Source organism: Ziziphus jujuba, chromosome 7 (assembly GCF_031755915.1).
Source record: "Ziziphus jujuba cultivar Dongzao chromosome 7, ASM3175591v1".
NCBI classification, from domain to species: domain Eukaryota; kingdom Viridiplantae; phylum Streptophyta; class Magnoliopsida; order Rosales; family Rhamnaceae; genus Ziziphus; species Ziziphus jujuba.
In genome coordinates this window covers 25,943,597-25,964,161 of record NC_083385.1, presented here as the reverse complement: position 1 = coordinate 25,964,161, position 20,565 = coordinate 25,943,597, and the positions used below count along the sequence as shown (strand labels likewise).

General features: G+C 32.1%; 1 protein-coding gene across 1 annotated transcript; it reads right to left on the bottom strand.

The window, feature by feature from the left end:
• Window positions 1–855: 855 nt before the first annotated feature.
• On the bottom strand, window positions 856–16,986 carry LOC107425646 (glutathione S-transferase zeta class). The gene is made up of 10 exons (XM_016035659.4): window positions 16,817–16,986; window positions 16,665–16,743; window positions 16,500–16,556; window positions 16,106–16,191; window positions 15,940–16,011; window positions 14,878–14,931; window positions 14,661–14,736; window positions 12,593–12,654; window positions 12,010–12,066; window positions 856–1,423 (listed from the first exon to the last, which is right to left on the bottom strand). The coding sequence occupies exons 1-10, from the start codon at window positions 16,817–16,819 to the stop codon at window positions 1,313–1,315; spliced, it is 657 nt and encodes a 218-aa protein (XP_015891145.3). The 5' UTR covers window positions 16,820–16,986; the 3' UTR covers window positions 856–1,312.
• Between the last annotated feature and the right edge of the window lie 3,579 nt (window positions 16,987–20,565).

The window sequence follows — 20,565 nt, the reverse complement described above, 5'->3', positions numbered from 1 at the left end:
TCAGATCTACAAAAATTTTTCACCATTTTCACATCATATATAACCTGAGTACCTCTAAATTTAAATACAATAGTTTATAAACTAATTTATTACATACTTATGTTAAAAAAATCTTAAAAAATATCAATTCATTTAACAAAAATATTTTTACATTTAATTAAAATAATATAGAAGTTAAGAGGAAGAAAAAAAAAATTACCTGAATTTAGCTTTAAAAGTGAAAAAAATACCAAAAAAAGAGAGTGAGAGCAAGTGCCAAGGAGACAATATCGATCGAGTAAAAAAACTTTTTAGATGAACCGGTGTTTCTTTGAGAAAGGAGGAAAAAGGAAAAAAAGAATGGTATATTTAGTAATTTTTAATTTATTTAAGGATATTTTTACTCACAGCTGGTTAGTTTTTAAAAAATGACTATTTTTCAAAAAAACAAAAAACCTCCAAACTTTCAGCGAATAGAAGAAAATCGTTTAAAATTGTTTATAGAATGAAGCTAATTTTGATAAATATTTTTTTTTTCTTTCATTAATTATGCATGTTCGATGTCAAACAAAATAATAATAATAAATAAAAAAATAAACATAAACAGTATCAAACAAGGGCTAAACGATCAACAAACACGAAGCTCCTCTCTAGCTTCCTTTCAAGCAAAGGGTAGTGCAAAAACACTTGACAGTCCTAAAACTCTATGGTACCATTATTTAAAGAGAGTAGAAATAACGAGAGAAAATAGCAACTTATACGTCAAAACTCATTCTCAAAACCAAAATATGAGTAGGTTGACATCCGATATCCAAAATATATATATATATATATATATAATTTATAAAGAAATGCAGATTAATAATAATAAAATAATGATGATGAAAATTAGAATTTTCCATTATTTCCAACAAAATATTTAAAACACCAGTAATGTATTATACAAGAACACCTAACCACTCGTTTCACATGTTTTAACATGTAGTTACTTTAAACATTATTCTCCTCCAGTTTCTTAAGTAGGGTGATTTTTTATTACAAAGTACACTTCTAGATGCTTCACCTCAAACATCAGAAGAGGCACTGCTGCTTGAGACTGTAAGTGGAGATCTGATAATTATCAGAACAGTAGTAATGTCTTCTATCAGATATCTTACACCAATCAACATAAAAGCTCCACGAATAATGCATCTGAACTTCAATGGTACTAGACACAATTATGAAAACTGGAAGAGAGATTTTGCTTTGAAATGTATTATTCTGCATTTTATTTTGGTCTAATACAGAGTAGTAGTTCTCTGCATGTTTCGATGTACCTGCTCAACCCATTTGTTTAACTTGTGCCTGACGAAGGAGCATCAGGCTGCTTTTCTGGCATAGCATCTTGGAATGCTGGTAGCTGACTGTAAGCCTCATCCAACCTGGACAAAAGAGGGAACTGATTCTGCATAAAACATCAAGAAAGAAGAAATTTGTCAACAGATAGATAGATATGGACAAGTGCACTTTAGACTACTATTTCACAATTAGACAGAGAAAAGGTTTGCATGTGTGTCTGTGTCTGTAATTTCAAAATCACCATATCAAAGAATTATGAATATGGAACTGTTACTAGTGCTGAATTTACTACGTTTTAGATTATACTCATGAGGTTGTTGACCAAAAGATAAATAAATTATACTTATGAGGTTACTACTCTAAATTTGTCTTAAGACCTATAACTATAAATCTATGAGGCCCTTCAACTCGAGATTACAGTCTTTTATTATTATTATTTTTCCTTGTAAGGAAAGGGTTTCTTGTAAGATTAAGCCTAGATCATGTTTAAAGGGTATTTTTCTAATTTTCTCAGTCCTGTTACTATAAATATGTAAGACTCTGATTCTTTCTCTTTCTTTCCTCTAAAAAATTACTAAAATTACTAAAATTACTAATTACTCAGTAATAACTCATCCCAAACCCCTAAAAGATAAAATTTCTCAGTGCTTGCCTCAGACTGTGACTTAGAGGTATCTAGCAAATTGTCGAATTCCTTTCATGTTTCTCATTCCCTCTTTTAGAGGGAACATTTTAAATAATAACTACAGCATTGTTTGGTAATCATTGACTTTTTATTTTAGGTTTTCTCTACTTAATCGTGTCCAATTTGCTTACTTCAAATGTTTGTTAGTGTTATTGGTAGTTAGAGTTTGGCAGACATCTTAAATAATTATTGATGCAAAGGAAAACCAAAAAAATAAATAAATAAATAAAAATAAAGATAAAAATAAAAAACCAAATATCCACACAATTTCAAATCGTGTTTCATTTGGTGCTTATGTTTTTGCGCCCCCCCTTTAAGGCTGTAGTTAATTGAGATGCCTAACAAACTCTAACTACCATTAACTAATATTTGAAGTAAGAAAACTACACAATATCAAGTAGAAAAAATTAAAAACCAAAAATAAAAAATGAACATGTTACCAAAAGACACCTGGATGGGACAAGTTCTTGGGTGATCCAATAGTTGTTCCATGCTGATCCTGAATCTATAAAGTATGTCACTGACCATTGACATTCTGATGGTAAATTGGTGCTCAAGGTTACATATAATTGAGACAGTCTGAAGTATAAGATAGACCAAGCACGGGATTAAGAAGATGGAAAAGCTTAATATGAAATCTTCAGTTTAATGGCTCAGGTCTGAAGTGGATATATCAGAAATTACCAGAAAAGAACTGATAATAGCCCAGACGACCCCCCCCCCCCCCCCCCCCAAAAAAAAAAAAGGGCTCTTCGACTAAAAATATAGGCTTTTGACAAATCTTATAGGAGACACTCGGAAAATATATTTAGATAACCACTTAAGAGTGCTCTTCAGCGCTTCCATATTCTTCTTGCAGATTCAGTGACAGAAATTGCCCTGTGCCAATACAATGATTGATACTGTTTATTGGCATTATTCTTCAGTTGTGGAGAATTCTCCATCACTAAGTAAACGAACGACTAAAAGTTTTGTAATGTGAACTGATTATAAAATTTTAAGGAACTAATTATAGAAAAATTATAAAAAAAAAAAAAAAAAAATACGGACCTATATCAGTATCTTCTTACTACTGGTATGGTGAAATTATTTTGTGTGTTGTGATTGTTATTTCTACCCAAGAGTGCAGTGTCAAAAAAAACAACTATTCAGGAAATCCTCCAGTTTATAAGAATCACTACCTGCAATAATACCTTAAACCTAAACTAATCCTGCAGCACCCCTGCAACAAAAGCACCAAATTTCTACAAGTTTCAGTGGTTTACGAACCTGCAGCATCCTTAAATTAATCCCAACATCCTATACTGATTCTAATACCTACGTCCATGTTATCTCCACTGCAGAAAGTTACTTGGTTTCTACGATTCTCCATCTGCAGCAACTTACCCTAGCTCATACATTTCTTGCAACTGCTCTACTGTCCTGCACTAGATTCCTCTATTTGTTGCTTCTCGTACAGCCGTGAGCCACCAAACTCAATCATCTATTTCTGTGGCTATTTGAGCTTCTTCTCATAATCATGATGGTCAAGAATTGTGTAATGTACTGCTGCCTACCAAAAAGAAGAATGTTCAACTACTCAGAGCTACTGTCTGCTAACTGTCTGCTGCCAGCTTGTTAACCGTGCATTCTGATGTGAGCTGTCCTCTGCTACCTCCTGCCATCATCATGGTAATCATATATTCCACTAAAACCACCAGCTGTTAATAATCTTCTACTGCCCCTTGATAAAGATTTTAAGTTCTATTAGTATGGTTGTGAACTACTACAGCCTTTATTTGAAAAACATGGTGGTTATTGTTTCTGATTCTTTCTGCTACTGAGGGAGAGCCTGGAGCATGGTTATGCCAATTCAGCATTAATAACTTAACGATTTTATATGCCAATTCAGCATTAATAACTTAACGATTTTATATGCCAATTCAGCATTGATAACTTAACGATTTTATAGAATTAAATCAGATTACTCAGTTGTTTGTTCTCAAACCATTTTCTGTATGGTCATTCTCATAGTTTACTGACATTGAGAAACATATAAATAACTCGATACGTCAAGTCAGAAGATCAAATTGAAGACATCCAATAAGGCCTTCAGGATGTCGAATTTTCAACTTCTTATCTTTCGAGAAAGGTCTACGACATATATGGAACACACGGCTGAAGCTTGAGGGAGAGTGCTAAAAGGGTTTTTGTATTGCTATGTTTAAAATAATAAAACTTTTTTTTTTTTTTTTTTTTTTAAATTTCATCAATCCTACACATATGTGAAACTCCTGCATCAAGATGAGGTCTTTTTATTCCATCTTTTCCTTCTTTATTCTATAACACTTCAACATTGTATCAGAGCACTTTCTCTAATAATCTTCAGCCTTGCTGCCATGTCCTAACAAACTTCTGAAGCCTTCTCAAGCAATTAGCCACGGCCCCTAAACGACCCAAACACCCTGCTGGAACTCTGCCTCAACCCTTGTCACCCTGCCCCAATCCCAAGACAAATTAATTGTGAAGCAACATGCAGAATTCTCCCAAATTTAGAACTAGAAGGGGAACTCTAGGTTTCAGAGCTGTCTTAAAAACAGAATTCAATTTAATTAAGTTTTGAGGGCTACCGTCAATGCTGACTGGGAAGGTTTTACTACAAAGAATCTACTATTGGGTCTTCTGCCTTCACATGTTGAAACTTGATTATTTAAAACAGTAACAACAGAATGTTCTAGCAAGGACGACTGGAACATCAGGCAATGTGTAACACCGTGTGTGAGCTTCTATAGTTAGAAAACTCATAAAGGCTATAACAGCTAGGACTTTGTCTTGATAAATCTTTTTTTATGTGTAGTTTTAGTAATCAAGTTGTGATACATATTGCTGGTAGTCCAGTGATCCCTTAGAGGACCAAGCACATTGAAGTAAACTTTTACTTCACTAAAAATGATAAGATGAGCAAACAGGTTGTCATACTACCCTGTGCCAAGTCTAAAAGTCAAAATTCAAATTGGTGCTATTTTCACAGAGTCAGTATGCAGGAGAATATTTACTTACTAATGTTCTTAGATGGGACTCCGCAATATGTGTTTGATTATGTGTTATTTTAGGTAGTTATCAGCTGTACAGATATTTAGGAATTAGTTTATTTTATTTTATTTTTATTTTTAATTAAGGAGATTTATTACCTATTATGTATCTTAGAAAAGGCTATAAAACCTAAATGTACAGAAGCATAATAAAATATCCCATTCTTCACATTCTTCTGTCTCTATCTTATATGGTATCTGAGCAGGTTAAACTTCTCTGTGAAAAAATGCTGCGGTGTGAACAGTATCCCCGCGTAAACAGTAGTATTATGTGAACAGTAAACCTGCGTGAACAGTCTCGCATAAACAGTACTCTTTGCGTTTCTGCACTAAAAATGTCCAAAATCTCATCCAATTTTCAGCCCCAATCTTCTCAATCTGAGCCTCAGATTGCTCAGAATTTACCTGAAAATCACGTTTTTCAGATCACTACAATCTGATTAAATGGTGATAATTTTCTCCGGTGGTCACAATCTGTTCGCATGTATCTCAGAGAGGAAGAGGGAAAATTGGCTACATCACAGGAGACACAAAGAAGCCCAATGTGAACGATCCAGCCTATGCTATTTGGGATGTTGAAAACTCCATGGTAATGACATGGTTGGTTAATTCTATGGCTGAAGAGATAGGGGCAAATTATCTTTCCTATTCTACAGTCAAGGAATTATGGGATAATGTCTCACAGATGTGCTCAGATTTAGAAAATCAGTCCCAAGTTTACAAATTAACTCTACAACTTAGAGATATTCGCCAAGGTGAGGACTCTCTGACTAAATATTTTAATTCTCTTAAGAGAATTTGGCAGGACTTGGATTTATTCAACGATTATGAGTGGAAGTCACCCAATGACTGTAATTACTACAAGAAGATGGTGAATGTTGGCCGAGTCTTCAAGTTTCTTGTAGGTTTAAACGTTGAATTTGATGAGGTTCGTGGCCGGATTATTGGAAGGAACCCTTTGCCCTCAATTGGTGAGGTATTTGCAAAAGTACATAGAGAAGAGAGCTGGAGACAAGTGATGCTCGTGAAGAAAACTGCAAGTACAACCGGACCTGTGGAAGGATCAGCCCTAATTATATCCGAAGCCCAAGTCAGTCGAAAGTCATTCCAAAATCAGTGGGTTGGAGACAAGAATAATCCATGCTGTGACTACTGTGGGAAACCTCACCATACCCGAGAGAATTGCTACAAGTTGCACGGTAAACCACCCACCGGAAGGATGAGCAAATCTAGTGAACAGCGTTTACCTTCAGCAAATGAGGCAGAATCATCTCCATTCAGTAAAGAAGAACTAGATCATCTTCTTAAACTTCTAAAATTCTATTCGTTACCTAATACTCCTGTCGGATCTATGGCACAAACAGGTAGCAATTCTTTGGCAATCTCAATTATAGGAAAATTGGATCCTGGGTCATAGATTCAGGGGCCTCTGATCATATGATAAGTTACTCTAACCTGTTCAGTTCCTATTATCCTTGTTCTGATATTCAAAGAGTGAGAATAGCTGATGGTAGTTTGTCATCTATTGCAGGAAAGGGAAACATTAAAATTTCTGAAAAAATTACTCTAAAATCTGTTTTACATGTTCCAAAACTTGCCTGCAATCTTCTTTCTGTCAACAAACTATCTAAAGATACTAATTGCTCCATTCTCTTCCTTCCATTTGTGTTTTTCAGGACCAAAACTCGGGGAAGATGATTGGAACTGCTAGAGAGATAAATGGGCTCTACAACTTTGATGAAACCGCTACTGGTAATAAAAAAAGTTCATGGCCTAAGTAGTACTAGTTCAAACCTTGTCTATGAGCAAGTTATATTATGGCATAAAAGATTAGGACATCTTAGTTTTCCATATCTTAAACATTTGTTTCCTAAATTATTTAAAGGAATTGATTTTTCGAAACTTCATTGTGACATCTCATTTGGCTAAAGATCATCGAGTTTCATTTCCAATAAAATCTTATCTTACTTCAAAACCATTTTATTTGTTTCATAGTGATGTTTGGGGTCCTTCTAAGGTTACTACACTTTCTGGCAAAAAATGGTTTGTAACTTTTATTGATGATCATATAAGGGTATGTTGGGTTTACTTGTTGGAAATGAAATCAGAGGTTGAACAAAGATTTAAAGAATTTTTCCTAATGATTGAAAATCAATTTCAAACCAAGATTGGTATTTTAAGATCCGATAATGGGACTAAATAATTTAATAAATATTTAGAAGCATTTCTGACCAAAAAATGTATTATTCATCAATCAACTTGTCGTGACACACCACAACAAAATGGAATTGCTGAAAGAAAAAATAGACATCTTCTTGAGATAGCTAGAGCCATCATGATGTAGGACAGATAGGGAAAGAAAGAAAACAGAAAAGAAATAGATAGGGTTCTAGTATCACACTAGATTGATTTTAGGAATCACTCCCAAAACCCTAGGCATCACACCTAAGTTTGTTTTGCATCACACAAAACCAGAGAAAATAATCTCATAAAATTCTTGTAATATTGATTAACTGCTCCCAGAATTACAAAGAACCCTATTTATATTAAAATCATCTAATAATATTAGGAAACTAAAATAATAGAAAACCTAGTTAAATAAGGAAACTAATAACATTAAGAAACTGAAAACAATAGGAAACCTAATTAAATAATAAAATGCTCTAATTAAAAATAGGAAACTAAATTAATCTACTAAAATCCTTGAAGATCCCAAATAAGCCCATCTTGTCCTAGATCATGCCAAATTAATGTTTGGGCCTTAGAATCTGTTTTTCCTCTTCTCTGATAAGTTTTCAGAGGTTGTTTCCATCTTGCATCACATCATTTTTTGTTTGAATGTACCTAAATATCTATGGGGAAATGCACTCCTAACTGCTTGTTATCTAATAAATAGAATGCCATCTAAAGTTTTAAAATATGAAACACCTTTACAAATTCTGAAAACCTTTTTTCCCACAACTCGGATAACTGTGGATCTTCCTTTAAAAGTATTTGATTGTGTTTGTTATGTGTATATACCAAATGTTTTTCTATCAAAACTAGATCTTAAAGCTGAAAAATGTGTTTTCCTTGGTTATGCGTATAATAAAAAAGGATACAAATGCTTTAATCCAGTCACCAAAAAAAAAAAAAAAATTTGAGAGTATGGATGTACACTTTGTTGAGGACCAATCTTTCTTTCAAAAAAATTCTCTTCAAGGAGAGAACATAACAAAGGCAAATAATTTTTGGGAAACCTTACCTATTCCAGAAAATTTTATACCTTTAGTTATTTCTGATAAGCAAATACCGGAAACAAATGTTGAAAGAATGGAATCGAGTATTAGGACCCTTAATCTAAATTTGCTAGATATTACATTATCAAAAACAGGGAGAGAAGTACTACAAACAAATAACAATTCTCATCCTGAGCTTCAGTTTTATACTAGGAAAAGGTTTCATAAAGGTACTACTGTTCCAGTTGTTCCTCCAACAAAATTTCAATCCAATTTACCGAGTGAAGGTCCTATAACTCAAAGTAAGCCTTCTTCTACTCATATTCCATCTCTTTCTAATAATTTGCCTAATCCATCCTCCTCAGATCTTGATCTCCCAATTGCATTAAGAAAAGGCACCCGAGCTTGCACAAAACATCCTATTGCAAAATACTTGTCATATGAAAGATTATCACATACTCATAAAGCATTTGTGTCTAGGATTTCTAATCTGTATGTGCCAAGAACTATTCAGGAATCATTAGATGATCCGAAGTGGAGGTTAGCTGTGATGGAAGAGATGAATGCTCTCGAGAAAAATAATACGTGGAGTATTACTGATCTATCTCATGACAAGAAGATAGTTGGGTGCAAATGGATGTTTACGGTGAAGTGCAAAGCTGATGAGAGTGTGGAAAGATGCAAAGTAAGACTCGTAGCAAAAGGATTTACCCAAACGCATGGTATAGACTACCAAGAAACTTTTGCTCCTGTTGCTAAAATTAACTCCATCAGAATACTTCTTTTGCAGTAAATTTCAATTGGCCACTTCATCAGTTCGATGTCAAAAATGCTTTCTTGAATGGAGACCTAAAGGATGAAGTATATATGGACCTACCACCCAGATTTGAAGAAAGTCTTGGAAGAGGCAAAGTTAGCAGTTTACAAAAATCCTTATATGGGCTGAAACAATCACCAAGAGCTTGGTTTGAACGATTTGGGGATGTAGTAAGGAGGCATGGATTCTCACAAAGCCAAGCTTATCATACTTTATTTTTCAAGCACTCTACCAAAGGTAAAATAGCAGTTTTGATAGTGTATGTAGATGATATTATAATAACTGGAGATGATCTGTTCGAGATTAACAAGCTGAAGAATAAGCTTGAGGTTGAATTTGATATTAAAAACCTGGGAAAGCTTAAGTATTTTCTAGGGATGGAGTTTGCAAGGTCCAAGGAGGAAATTTTCATCAACCAACGAAAATACATTCTTGATTTGCTCAAAGAAACAGGGATGACAGGTTGTAAAGCTACAAAAACTCCAATAGACCCAAATGTGAAGCTAAAAGTAGCAACAACTGAGGTGGTTGATCGAGAACGTTATCAAAGATTAGTGGGAAGGCTAATCTATCTATCGCACACAAGACCTGATATAGCTTTTGCAGTAAGTGTAGCAAGCCAATTTATGCATTCACCTGGATCTACTCATTTTGAAGCCGTGTTCAGGATTCTGAGATATCTAAAAGGAACTCCGGGAAAAGGATTTTTCTTCAAAAATAGGGGTCATCTCCAAGTTGAAGCCTACACAGATGCAGATTGGGTAGGTGATATAAATGATAGAAGATCTACCTCAGGCTACTGCACTTTGATAGGAGGGAATTTGGTCACTTGGAGAAGCGAAAAACAGAATGTTGAACCAAGGAGTAGTGCAGAGGCAGAATTCCGCTCTGTTGCACATAGCTTTTGTGAAGTATTATGGATCAAAAGACTCCTAGAAGAGTTGAAGATTCCTACACCAGCACCTATTAAAGTCTATTGTGATAACAAGGCAGCTATTTCCATAGCTCATAATCCCGAAGTGGATAAACATTTCATCAAGGAGAAGATAGACAGCGGTGTGATATGTATGTCCTACATACCCACCACGAGCCAAGTAGCATACGTTCTTACCAAAGGACTTCCTAGAGTGCAGTATGAGAACTTAGTTAGCAAGCTTGCCATGAGTGATATATTCATGCCAGCTTGAGGGGGAGTGTTGGAAGATTCTGTACATATGTGTTTGACTGTGTTATTTTAGGTAGTTATGAGCTGTAGAGATATTTAAGAATTAGTTTTATTTTATTTTATTTTTTATTACCTACTATGTATCCTAGAAAAGGCTATAAAACCTAATGTACAGAAATATAATAAAATATCCCATTCTTCACATTCTTCTGTCTCTATCTTATAGATTTATATATATATATATATATATATATGACAACATCTTCATTAAGAAACAACCAAATTATACAAATCTAACTGGATAGCAGCTAGAGCCAGTCAGGCCCATCCTCCATCCATGATTCAAAAGATTCGTAAGGAAGAGCATGTCAAGCAAGCCCATGAGCAACACAATTTGCTTCTCTATGGACACAAGTACATCTAAAATTGACAAAACTAGCCAACAAACGTTTGATATCTTCCACTAAATACAGTTCACTCCCACACCCACAGCCATCACCCATAACCATCTGTACAGCCAAAACAGAAGCACTCTCTCCACCTCACAACCATAAATCCCAGCTTGAATACAAAACAATAATACTTCCCTGATAGTTTGCAACTTAGCTGTCAATGGGGTACACATCTGCAATATCAGATTCATAAGAGCTGCCATTTACTTGCCATCAGCATTCCTAATAACCACATCCACCCCTCTTACACCATCCTCTTCCTTCAAAGCTCCATCAACATTAATTTTATAACTTCCATCCACTGCTTCAACACACTTGCAGTCCCTCCTATCAACTTGTTCTAACGATGATGGGCAATTTGCATCCAAAAAATCCACATGCAAACATGCAACACTGTCAAGCAGAAACCTATCAGCCATTGGGACGTCTCCATGCACTATAGCATCATGTCTATTCCACAATGCCCATGCCAAATAAATAAACCATTCATGCTCAAAATCAAAAAAGTGTATTAAAACCCAACTGGTGGCAACTCAACGGCAGCTCTTGCGAATCTTTGAATATGTGTACCCCTTTGACAACAGAGTTGCAAGTTATCAAGGAAGCACTATTGTTTTGTATTCAAGCTGGGATTTATGGTGGTGAGGTGGAGAGCGATTCTATTTTGGCCGTACAGATGGTTATGTATGATGGCTATGGGTTGTGGGTATTTGTCTACTTAAAACTTAGGGTTATGCACTTTATCGTCTGTAAAACTCTTATCAGCAGTATGATTAGATCTCCCGCTGGACTGAAGGGCAACCATGAAGTCATATCCGGGTGTCAGAGGAATTGCAATTAGCATTCTTACAGACAGATATAGCTAATTAATAATTAAAAGTAAATGTTTCAGCTACTAAAACACAGCATAAAAAAGAAAAACACTGCAGGACACACATACACAACTTTAAAAGATGATGGTTATGGATGATGGCTATGGGCTGTGGGTATTTTTCTACTTAAAACTTAGGGTTATGTAATTTATCATCTCTAAAACTCTTATCAGCAGTATGATTAGATCTCACTGCTGTACTGAGAATCTGCTGGACTGAAGGGCAACCATGAAGTCATATCCAGGTGTCGGAGGAATTGCAGTTAGCATTCATACAGACAGATATAGCTAATTAAAAGTAAATGTTTCAGCTACTAAAACACAGCATAGAAAAGAAAAACACTACAGGACAGATACACAACTTTAGTTATTATACGTAAATTGGAAAAAATAGTAATTATGAGAAGTGGTACCATGTCAACATTGAACCTTTGAGCTGAAAAAATCTGGGGTGCTAGGAATAAGTCGGCCTGTAATAAAAATTTAGTTACATATCTTTTAAATGCATTTCTTCAGTGGTATAATAGGATCAACTATAGATACTATGCAATATGAAATTATTGAGGTGCAAAAGCTGAAGAAGTTCCAATTACAAAGAATCATCTACTTTTTGGTAGAAAGGCAAATAAAAACTAGTCTTCACATATGACGTAACCAGCATTAACTCATATTGTTTTACAAAGAAAGCAGAAATTCCAGATTATTGAATTGAAAATAACTATAATAACGAAGAACCCTATTGTCTTCCAAAGAAAAAGGCATCAATAATCTAACAATGTCTTTTATTGTGTGAATGATTCTGGAATGACTTATTCAATATGCAACAATTTAGATTGGATGACTGTAACTCTTTATACTCTACTACAGTGATTGAATCATAGATCTTCAAACTCTACCAATTTAAATGTTTGTATGCATATCACATACACATATATAACTGGCACAAACAGCCATGTAAATACATATTATTTATATTAGATAAATAAATTTCCAAACCAGAAAAATGTCATCCCCAGTTGCATATTTTCCAGCATAGTCTTTGAGCAGCATTTCAAGTGCTGAAACAAATGAAGAATAGTAATCAAATTATACATGCATATTCAGTAGATTTTCCACACAAAATCAAACTTAGTTTTGTTGGTTTATGTTGTGATCTTGTACACATCCACTAAAAAAGTAGCGTAGTTTCATCAAGTTTGGATGCAAAACAGCATAGTTTCACCCATAAACAGCTGAGCTGTCAAAATTTTCCGGTTTCCAAACTGCTAAACGGCTAAACAGCTAAAGAGAATGCAACAAGACAAAACTGAAAATTCAATGTTCCACTTCTTTCCACCTTTGGATGATTATTAATAATCAGTTTTCATGTCTTCATTTGGAGATTTACAAGGTTCCAAACTCTGATACTGTTAATGTTATACTTTAAGAGTGATGTAAATAAAGAAACTCAAGGAAAAGAAAAACCTAGAGGCCCAATAAAGCAGAAAATATGGCTTCATTTTTGGAGTCCTCATAATTCATTAGTCCAAGCCTCTTCTTTCTTCTTTCTCACATGGGATCTCATGTTTCAGAAGCCAGTGTCATAACCTAATGTTTGCTTATCCTCAAGTTGGTGTGTGATGTATAGAAAGAGTGAGAAGTCCCTTGATTGCCTCTTCTATATACTGACATGGCTGCTCTTTAGTCATAGACCCAATCGCTAAAATTTAATGGGTATTTATTTTTATTCATCTTAGTAGGAAAGAATTTATTCAGTACAGTTATTTTAATTTTGAGGTGGTTATAGTGGATTTCTCATTTCCCTCATGTACCATTTTTATAATACTAACAGAACTTAAAAATACATATTTATCACATGAAAAACAGAAAAAATTACAAAAACGGAGGTCGGGATGATTAAAAGCACAGAAAAACAACCATAACTCTGACACCGGCTAGGCAATTTTTTTGCACTCTAAATATCTTAGAAGATTTCACAAAACCCTAATGTTATCATAAGCATAAGCTCTTATGAAGTGGGCCTAACAGTGCATATCAACTTAAGATAACACATATTAAAAAACCTAAATCCTAAAAGTCCTACTCTAGAAAACCCATTCAGCCACCACTAATTAATCAGAAAAACGTAAAACCACCCTATTTCCCTTTCTTAATACTGAAGGAAAATACAAACAGACCTAGACAGTCCCAAACTCGAATTTTATCCATGCCAACAAAATTTCTCATTCCAAAATTGTTATCACTTCAAAAGGTCCAGCCTTTTAGCCTTTTTACCATCAAATAACCTTTTACTCAAAACTATTTGAGATTTTACGAAAATAATTGTGCAGCCAAAATAATCCCCTTCATCCTTCATCTTTTCTTTTGTGACAATCAAGCCAAAGTGGAAATTTTAATTTTGTCATCCTCTGATTAAAGAGGTGGCACACAACTGAAGCAAATAATTTAATTGAAAATTGAAGCCTATTCTTCATTGTGTGAGGACCAGTAAGAATTTGTTCTTTGTTTGTTGTTTTGGGTGTTTACCTCACTGTTGTTTGCATCCTGGTGTCTAATACAAATGAAACATTCTAGTTCATTAAGCAACAAAAAGGCAGCCCTGCATCTCGTCAAATAACATAGTTGCAGCCTTTTTATTAGCCATTTATTAAGAAACTGCTAAGAAGGATATAATGGCTGACATCATAACAAGATTGTAGTACAGGAATTCAAAAACTTAAATTTTATGTATAGTTATAAGCTATGTTACACAAGTCCTTGGGATCTTGGGTTTCGCTTCTGGGACCAATTGATAGCCATCAAAGCAGGATTAGGTATAAGTATCCAATTTCATAGGATCATATTATAGCAACTTTTTCAAAGTGCACAGACATGATAACTTGATTAAATATAATAACAAACACAACAGTAATCTGATTTTACCTGCTTTAAAATTTAAATTTATATTAGGTTATCAAACCAATAGTGTCTCAGCTACTGTTTAAAATTTAGATTTGTATTAGTTTATCAAACCAATAGTGTCTCAGTAAAATTCAAACCAATAGCGTCTCAGTAAAATACTTACATTCAAAGCCCTTGCCAATATGACATTGGACCCAAGGAAGTTTCTCATCTGGACTAACTTTTTCTTCAATGTACTTCTGAAAATGGAAAAACAACAATACAACATATGTATCAATATACAGTGGAAAAAAGCCCTCTAAACATAACTTAAACTAGCAAGAGTGTGTGTGTGTGTGTGTGTGTGTGTGTGATCACAATAAGCCAATCGGAATAATGACCAGTATTGCTAAATTTTGAAGAGGTTGTATGCTTGAGGAAACAATATTTGCAGCCTGCATATAAGGTCATAGAAGAACACCTATTAGTGTAAATATATGAAACATAATAATAGCACATGGTAAAAACATTATTGGTAAAACTAAAAAAACATATTGTAGCACATATAAAAGTCATGTAACATAGTATTATTTCTGGATCAGATCAAGATTAACAAATCCTCAAAGATGGATAATAAAACTACATCTAGTACATCATTTTTTCAAACATGATATCTACCATGGAAAAAAAGGACGACAGTATTAGTTGATAACCAATATACATGTACATTACTTCTGCACTAAGATAGTAGTAGTAGAGCTGCCACATATGTCATATATGTTGCTGTCTGCCTAGCAATTGTTTCAAGGCTCTCGAAATTAGTTATGCTGTTCAATAAAGTTATATGCATTCTTTCCATACAAGATTGTATAGGTTAGGAACAGAACAAATTTTAATTTTGGGACCAAGCCAACAATACCAATTTTCAATCATGATATGCAAAGTTAAAGTCACTACTAATGGTTTCTCCACATGATATGCAAAGATTGAATAACTGCTACAATAGTTGAAAGTTTAACTGCATGTTGTCTTTCTCCCTCATCAATGTCAGAACAGTCGTTAAATTATTCAATAATATACTTTTGTGCATCTGTTAAAATTTTTAGTTATTTTATAAAATACATATCATGAAAAATTTGGCAGTACTAGATAGCATAATTTTTGTACAATCTTTTATGTTATTGACTTTCAATAGAGTTTTTTAAATGAGTTGCTAATAAATGCAGAGACTAGCATCATTCAAGGCAACAGGCAGAATATTTTGGGTAAATTATAATAGGAAGCTAGAAATTTGATGATAAACAGTAATAAAATGGATGGCATAACTTGGCCTTCCCCAAAACCTCAAAACTAGTTCATAGAGTAACAGCAACACAGGTGCATCCATAGAGGGTAAAAAGACTTCAAAAAGTACACGTGGCTATTTCTTGGCAAAAAGGCAGGAAAGATGCAGCATGCAATACCTGGTAATTAATGGCTTTTTTACGAATATCAGTAGGCAGCAAAGGACGTTGAGGGTACTTCTCATCCAAATACTGTCACATTTATTACAAGCATAAACATCAACAATAAAGTGTTTGTACCAAAGTCCATTATAAATATGCAAAAACCAACATGGATAAAATATACCAGTAATATAGCAAAAGAGTCGGAAATTACTACGTCCCCATCCACCAGCACCGGCACATAACCAATAGGATTCAACTTCCTAAACTCTGCCAAATAATTCAAACCCAACATTATACTAACACGCCAGGGGTGTTTTGCATATACACCCCTGTATTTACAAAACTTACAGAAATATAACCTCAAAATTTAATTTTTAGGTTGCAATTTGACCTTTTTTTTCTTTTTTTTTAGCATACAGCTTCGTTTTGTTTGACTTTTTCACATTTAAAGTGTCAAATTTTCCATATAAATACAATCAAAATTGGAGTCAGCTTCATAAACTCTGCCAAATAATTCAATGGAGAATAAAAAGGATTTAGAGAGAGAGAGAGAGAGAGTAACAAAAGAAAGAAACCTGGACTGAATTGTTCGCCTTTTACAAGGTTGATTGGTATATACTCATAGTCAAGTCCTACAAATTCAAAAACACAAACTTAATTACAAATACACAAAAATACGAAATTAAGAGGGAAAAAGAGAAGAAAAATGTAATGGAAAATGAGAGAAATAGTATAAATACCTTTGAGATTGAGGGCGATTCGAACTCGGTAAGAGCATGAACTCCTCCAGTAGGAGTAGAGCTTCAATGGATGATTTGACTGCGATACCATTGCAAATATTTTGATTTCGGAATTTGAAATTTGAGGCAAAGTAAGTAAATCGCAAACTTACCATCAACGCACAGAGAGAGAGAGAGAGAGAGAGAGAGAGAGTGTGTGAGTGAGTCAAAGCGAAAGTAAGTTTGTTTCTCTGTTTTGCTCCTGGATACGCTTTTCCACCAAACTTGTGTAGTTTCTCTGTTATATTCAATACCAACGCTTTTGCCGAATCTAGCCTCAGGATACTCCATCAACAAATGGGTTTTTAGCACATATACCTCTAAATTATTAGACGTTTGCACTTTGGTCCTTTTGTTTCTTAATTTACGTTTTGGTCTTTAAACTTAAATTTTGAAAATATTATATCTGGACCCTGAAATTATATTAATTACAATTTAATTTTTTAAGTTTTAAAAATGATAATTAACATTTTTAAAGAAATATGAATAATATTATTTTAATGAATATGATAAATTAAATATAAATAAACAATAATGAAAAATTGATAACTTTTTAAAAATTTCAAAATTTAAAGAAAGATTGATAATATTTTTAAAATTAAAAAAATTAAATTGCATTTAAATTAAATTTTAAGGAAGGTAGATGAAATAAATATTTTTTAGTGCACTTGATTTATAGACTACTTGTTATCTATTAACAGTTTTAACTCATACAATACAATTAATGCAATATGAAATGGTCTTTTAAGTTTGTCTAAATTTATAATTCTTTTATTTGTTGCCGTAAGTGCACTATATGCTTCAAATTTTAAAAGAGTTACATAAAATTGTTAAAAGTATCAATAATGCACTAAAAAAATCAAAAATAAAATTTTAAAAGACTAAAAAACATAAATGCTAAAAATCCTTTTCAAATTCTTGCTTTTTTTTTTTAACATTTTTTTGTAAAATGCCAAAAAAACTTTATTGGTGTGTCGGTAGACCTATAACATCTAGTTTATAAATACAACACTCTTAAATATAACAATTAACATATTTTATTAGTGTAAAAAATAAAAATAAAATTAAAGCGCATGTATATAAAATGTAATATACTTATAATTTTTGTTGCCAGAATAAACTACATTTAAATATACATTTTGAAATAAAGATCATTTTCTAATTTTACCTTTGAAAAAGGGCTATTAGATGAAATTTCCCCTTTTATTTTCTTTTTTCTTTTTTTTGTTATTTCTTAGCAGTAAACACCTTCAATTTTTTAATTAAACTCATAATGGGAGAATTTCATTTAGAACTTTCAGTTTTATCTTAATTATATTTAGATCTTATGTTTTTAAAAAAATTATCAGTTACTTCAATTTAGCTTTCTATATTTTTCAAAATAGATAAATCTATCAGTTTTGAATAGTTAATTTTTTCTAGTAAAGACAATAATTTTATTTTTACAATATCATTCAATTATAAAATAATAATTTTTAACCTTATTTTAGCTTTTAACTGTTAAAATTAATTGATAAAAACTGACATATGAATCTATTTTAATATATATATATATATATATAACTAAAAAGAGCTTAATAATGATTTTCTAAGAACATGGGATTTAAGATTAATTATGATAAAAGTGAAAGGATCTAATTCAAATTGGTCTAATTTACAAAACTCTCCTTTCCTAGGCTCAAACTTAATAATAAATTTAGTTAATATTTTTTTAATTAGGATAAATTTCTTGTAAACTCCCTCAGTTTTATCATAATTATACTTAGATTTCATATTTTAGAGAATTATCATTAACCTCCCTTTAATTTTATATATTTATCAAAAGACCAATTTGTTATTTTCTTAGTTAATTTTAATAGTTAAAAGCCATATAAAAAATTAAAATTAATATATTATAATTGAATAGTTATGTGAAAATACAATTATGGTGCTCGTGCCATAACCGTGCTGCCTAGCCATTTTCACACCTCTACTTAAACATCATGTTAACTGCATTGAAACGAAAACTATCTAAAAGAGACACCATATGATAAATTGATATATGTTTTTAACTCTACATTATAATTTGAAAGAAAGATGGAAAAGAATTATTTACATGAGTAATTTTACGGTGCGGACTGCATTAAAAGCCGACATTTTTTGAAAAAAAGTTTTGGCATTGCTGTGTACGCTATGTACACATACACAACAAAGCTGTTTTTTTTTTTTCCCCCAAAAAGTATCGGTTTTGGTATGGGTACATATGCAGACGGCCTATACCATAGAATATCCCTTATTTACATATTTTATGATATAATAAAAGAGTGCCATTTTTTATTTACTTATTAATTTTTATAAACAACTTTCATTTATTTAGAAAAACAAGTATAGAACAAATGATAACAACTCAAAGTCCAAATTTTATAGTTCTTTTTTTACAATTTTCTTTTTTATATCTAGATATTTGTTTTCTAGATATGTTTTTGACTTTTATGGCAAAAGAAAAAGTAAAAAAAAAAAAAAGGCAAATATAAAAGCAAATTGAAAAGATTGGGTAAATATAACCTAATTTATGACATAACAGAAGATCACACTAATAAAAATTTATGAGGGTTAATTTCATCCATTTTCTCTCAAATTCAACTTAAATACAATTTAGACTTTCTAGTATGAAAATCAACATCAACCTCCTTTTACATTTCAAAAAGTTATCATCTATTTTCCTTACTGTTTCGTTCACACTTTTTAAAATAATATTATTTACACTCATTTAGGTTTTTTAGTAATAATTTTCAAAATATAAAATATTATATTTTAACACAACTTCAATCACAGATCTAGATGCAGAAGAAAAAAATAAAAATAAATAAATAAACAAAATGTGGCTATGGTGTTTGCTTTGCGAGATTGTTAACGAATCATGAAGATACAGAGAATATGAGGAAGTGGCTATGGTGAATGCTTGGGTTTTTTATTTTTTATTTTTTTATTTTTCATTGTTAAAGATTGCTAGTATTTGGTGTTTGTAAATTTAGATTTTTTTTTTAAAAGAAAAATTAAAGATGCAATATATTTAAGTTTATTTCATTTTTATAAAGGATAAAATAGACATACTTTATTAGTGTAGGAAATAAAAATCAGATTTAATATTGGTGTGTCTAGCAGGTAGTGTAACTAATAATATTTGTTGTATAAATAGAATCATCCATTAATTTAATTGTTCAGTGTTAAAATTAATTTAGTATATTTTTAAATAGACCAATTAAAAGATGAAACTTGTTACCTGTTACTTGTTACCCAACCACATTGCAAACTTAGCATTAGAAAAACTAGTATCGATCCCGTGCAATGCTTAGTATGTATAACTGCAATAGATGATTTAAAAATTAATTATATTCAAATCAAATCAAATTAATCAACTATATAATTTTTAGTATAACAAAAATTGAAATTAAATAGGAAATATTGTTCAATAGTTATATGTCTGATTGATTGGGAGTTAAACATTGCTTGCTTCATTAGCTATTTATAGATGAAAACCTTCAAATTTTATAAGGATATAAATATTGTTCTGAATAATGAATGTAAATTTTTCTCAATTCCTAAAATTAAGCCATCATTCCAAATTAAAAGCTTTTTTCTTTATTATTTGAATTAACATGAAAATTAACCATGTATGGTCACCATCCCTCTTTTAAGAAGATTAAATAAGGAGATCAATTTCATTATTGAAATCTATATATTATAATATTGAATCATCATTATTAATTTCAAATAATTAATTATATTATGATATTGAAATCTATATATTATCAATGTTTAAAAAATCGATATCGATGGAAATATGAAGAGTTTAAAATACGAAAATTTTCATAAAATATCA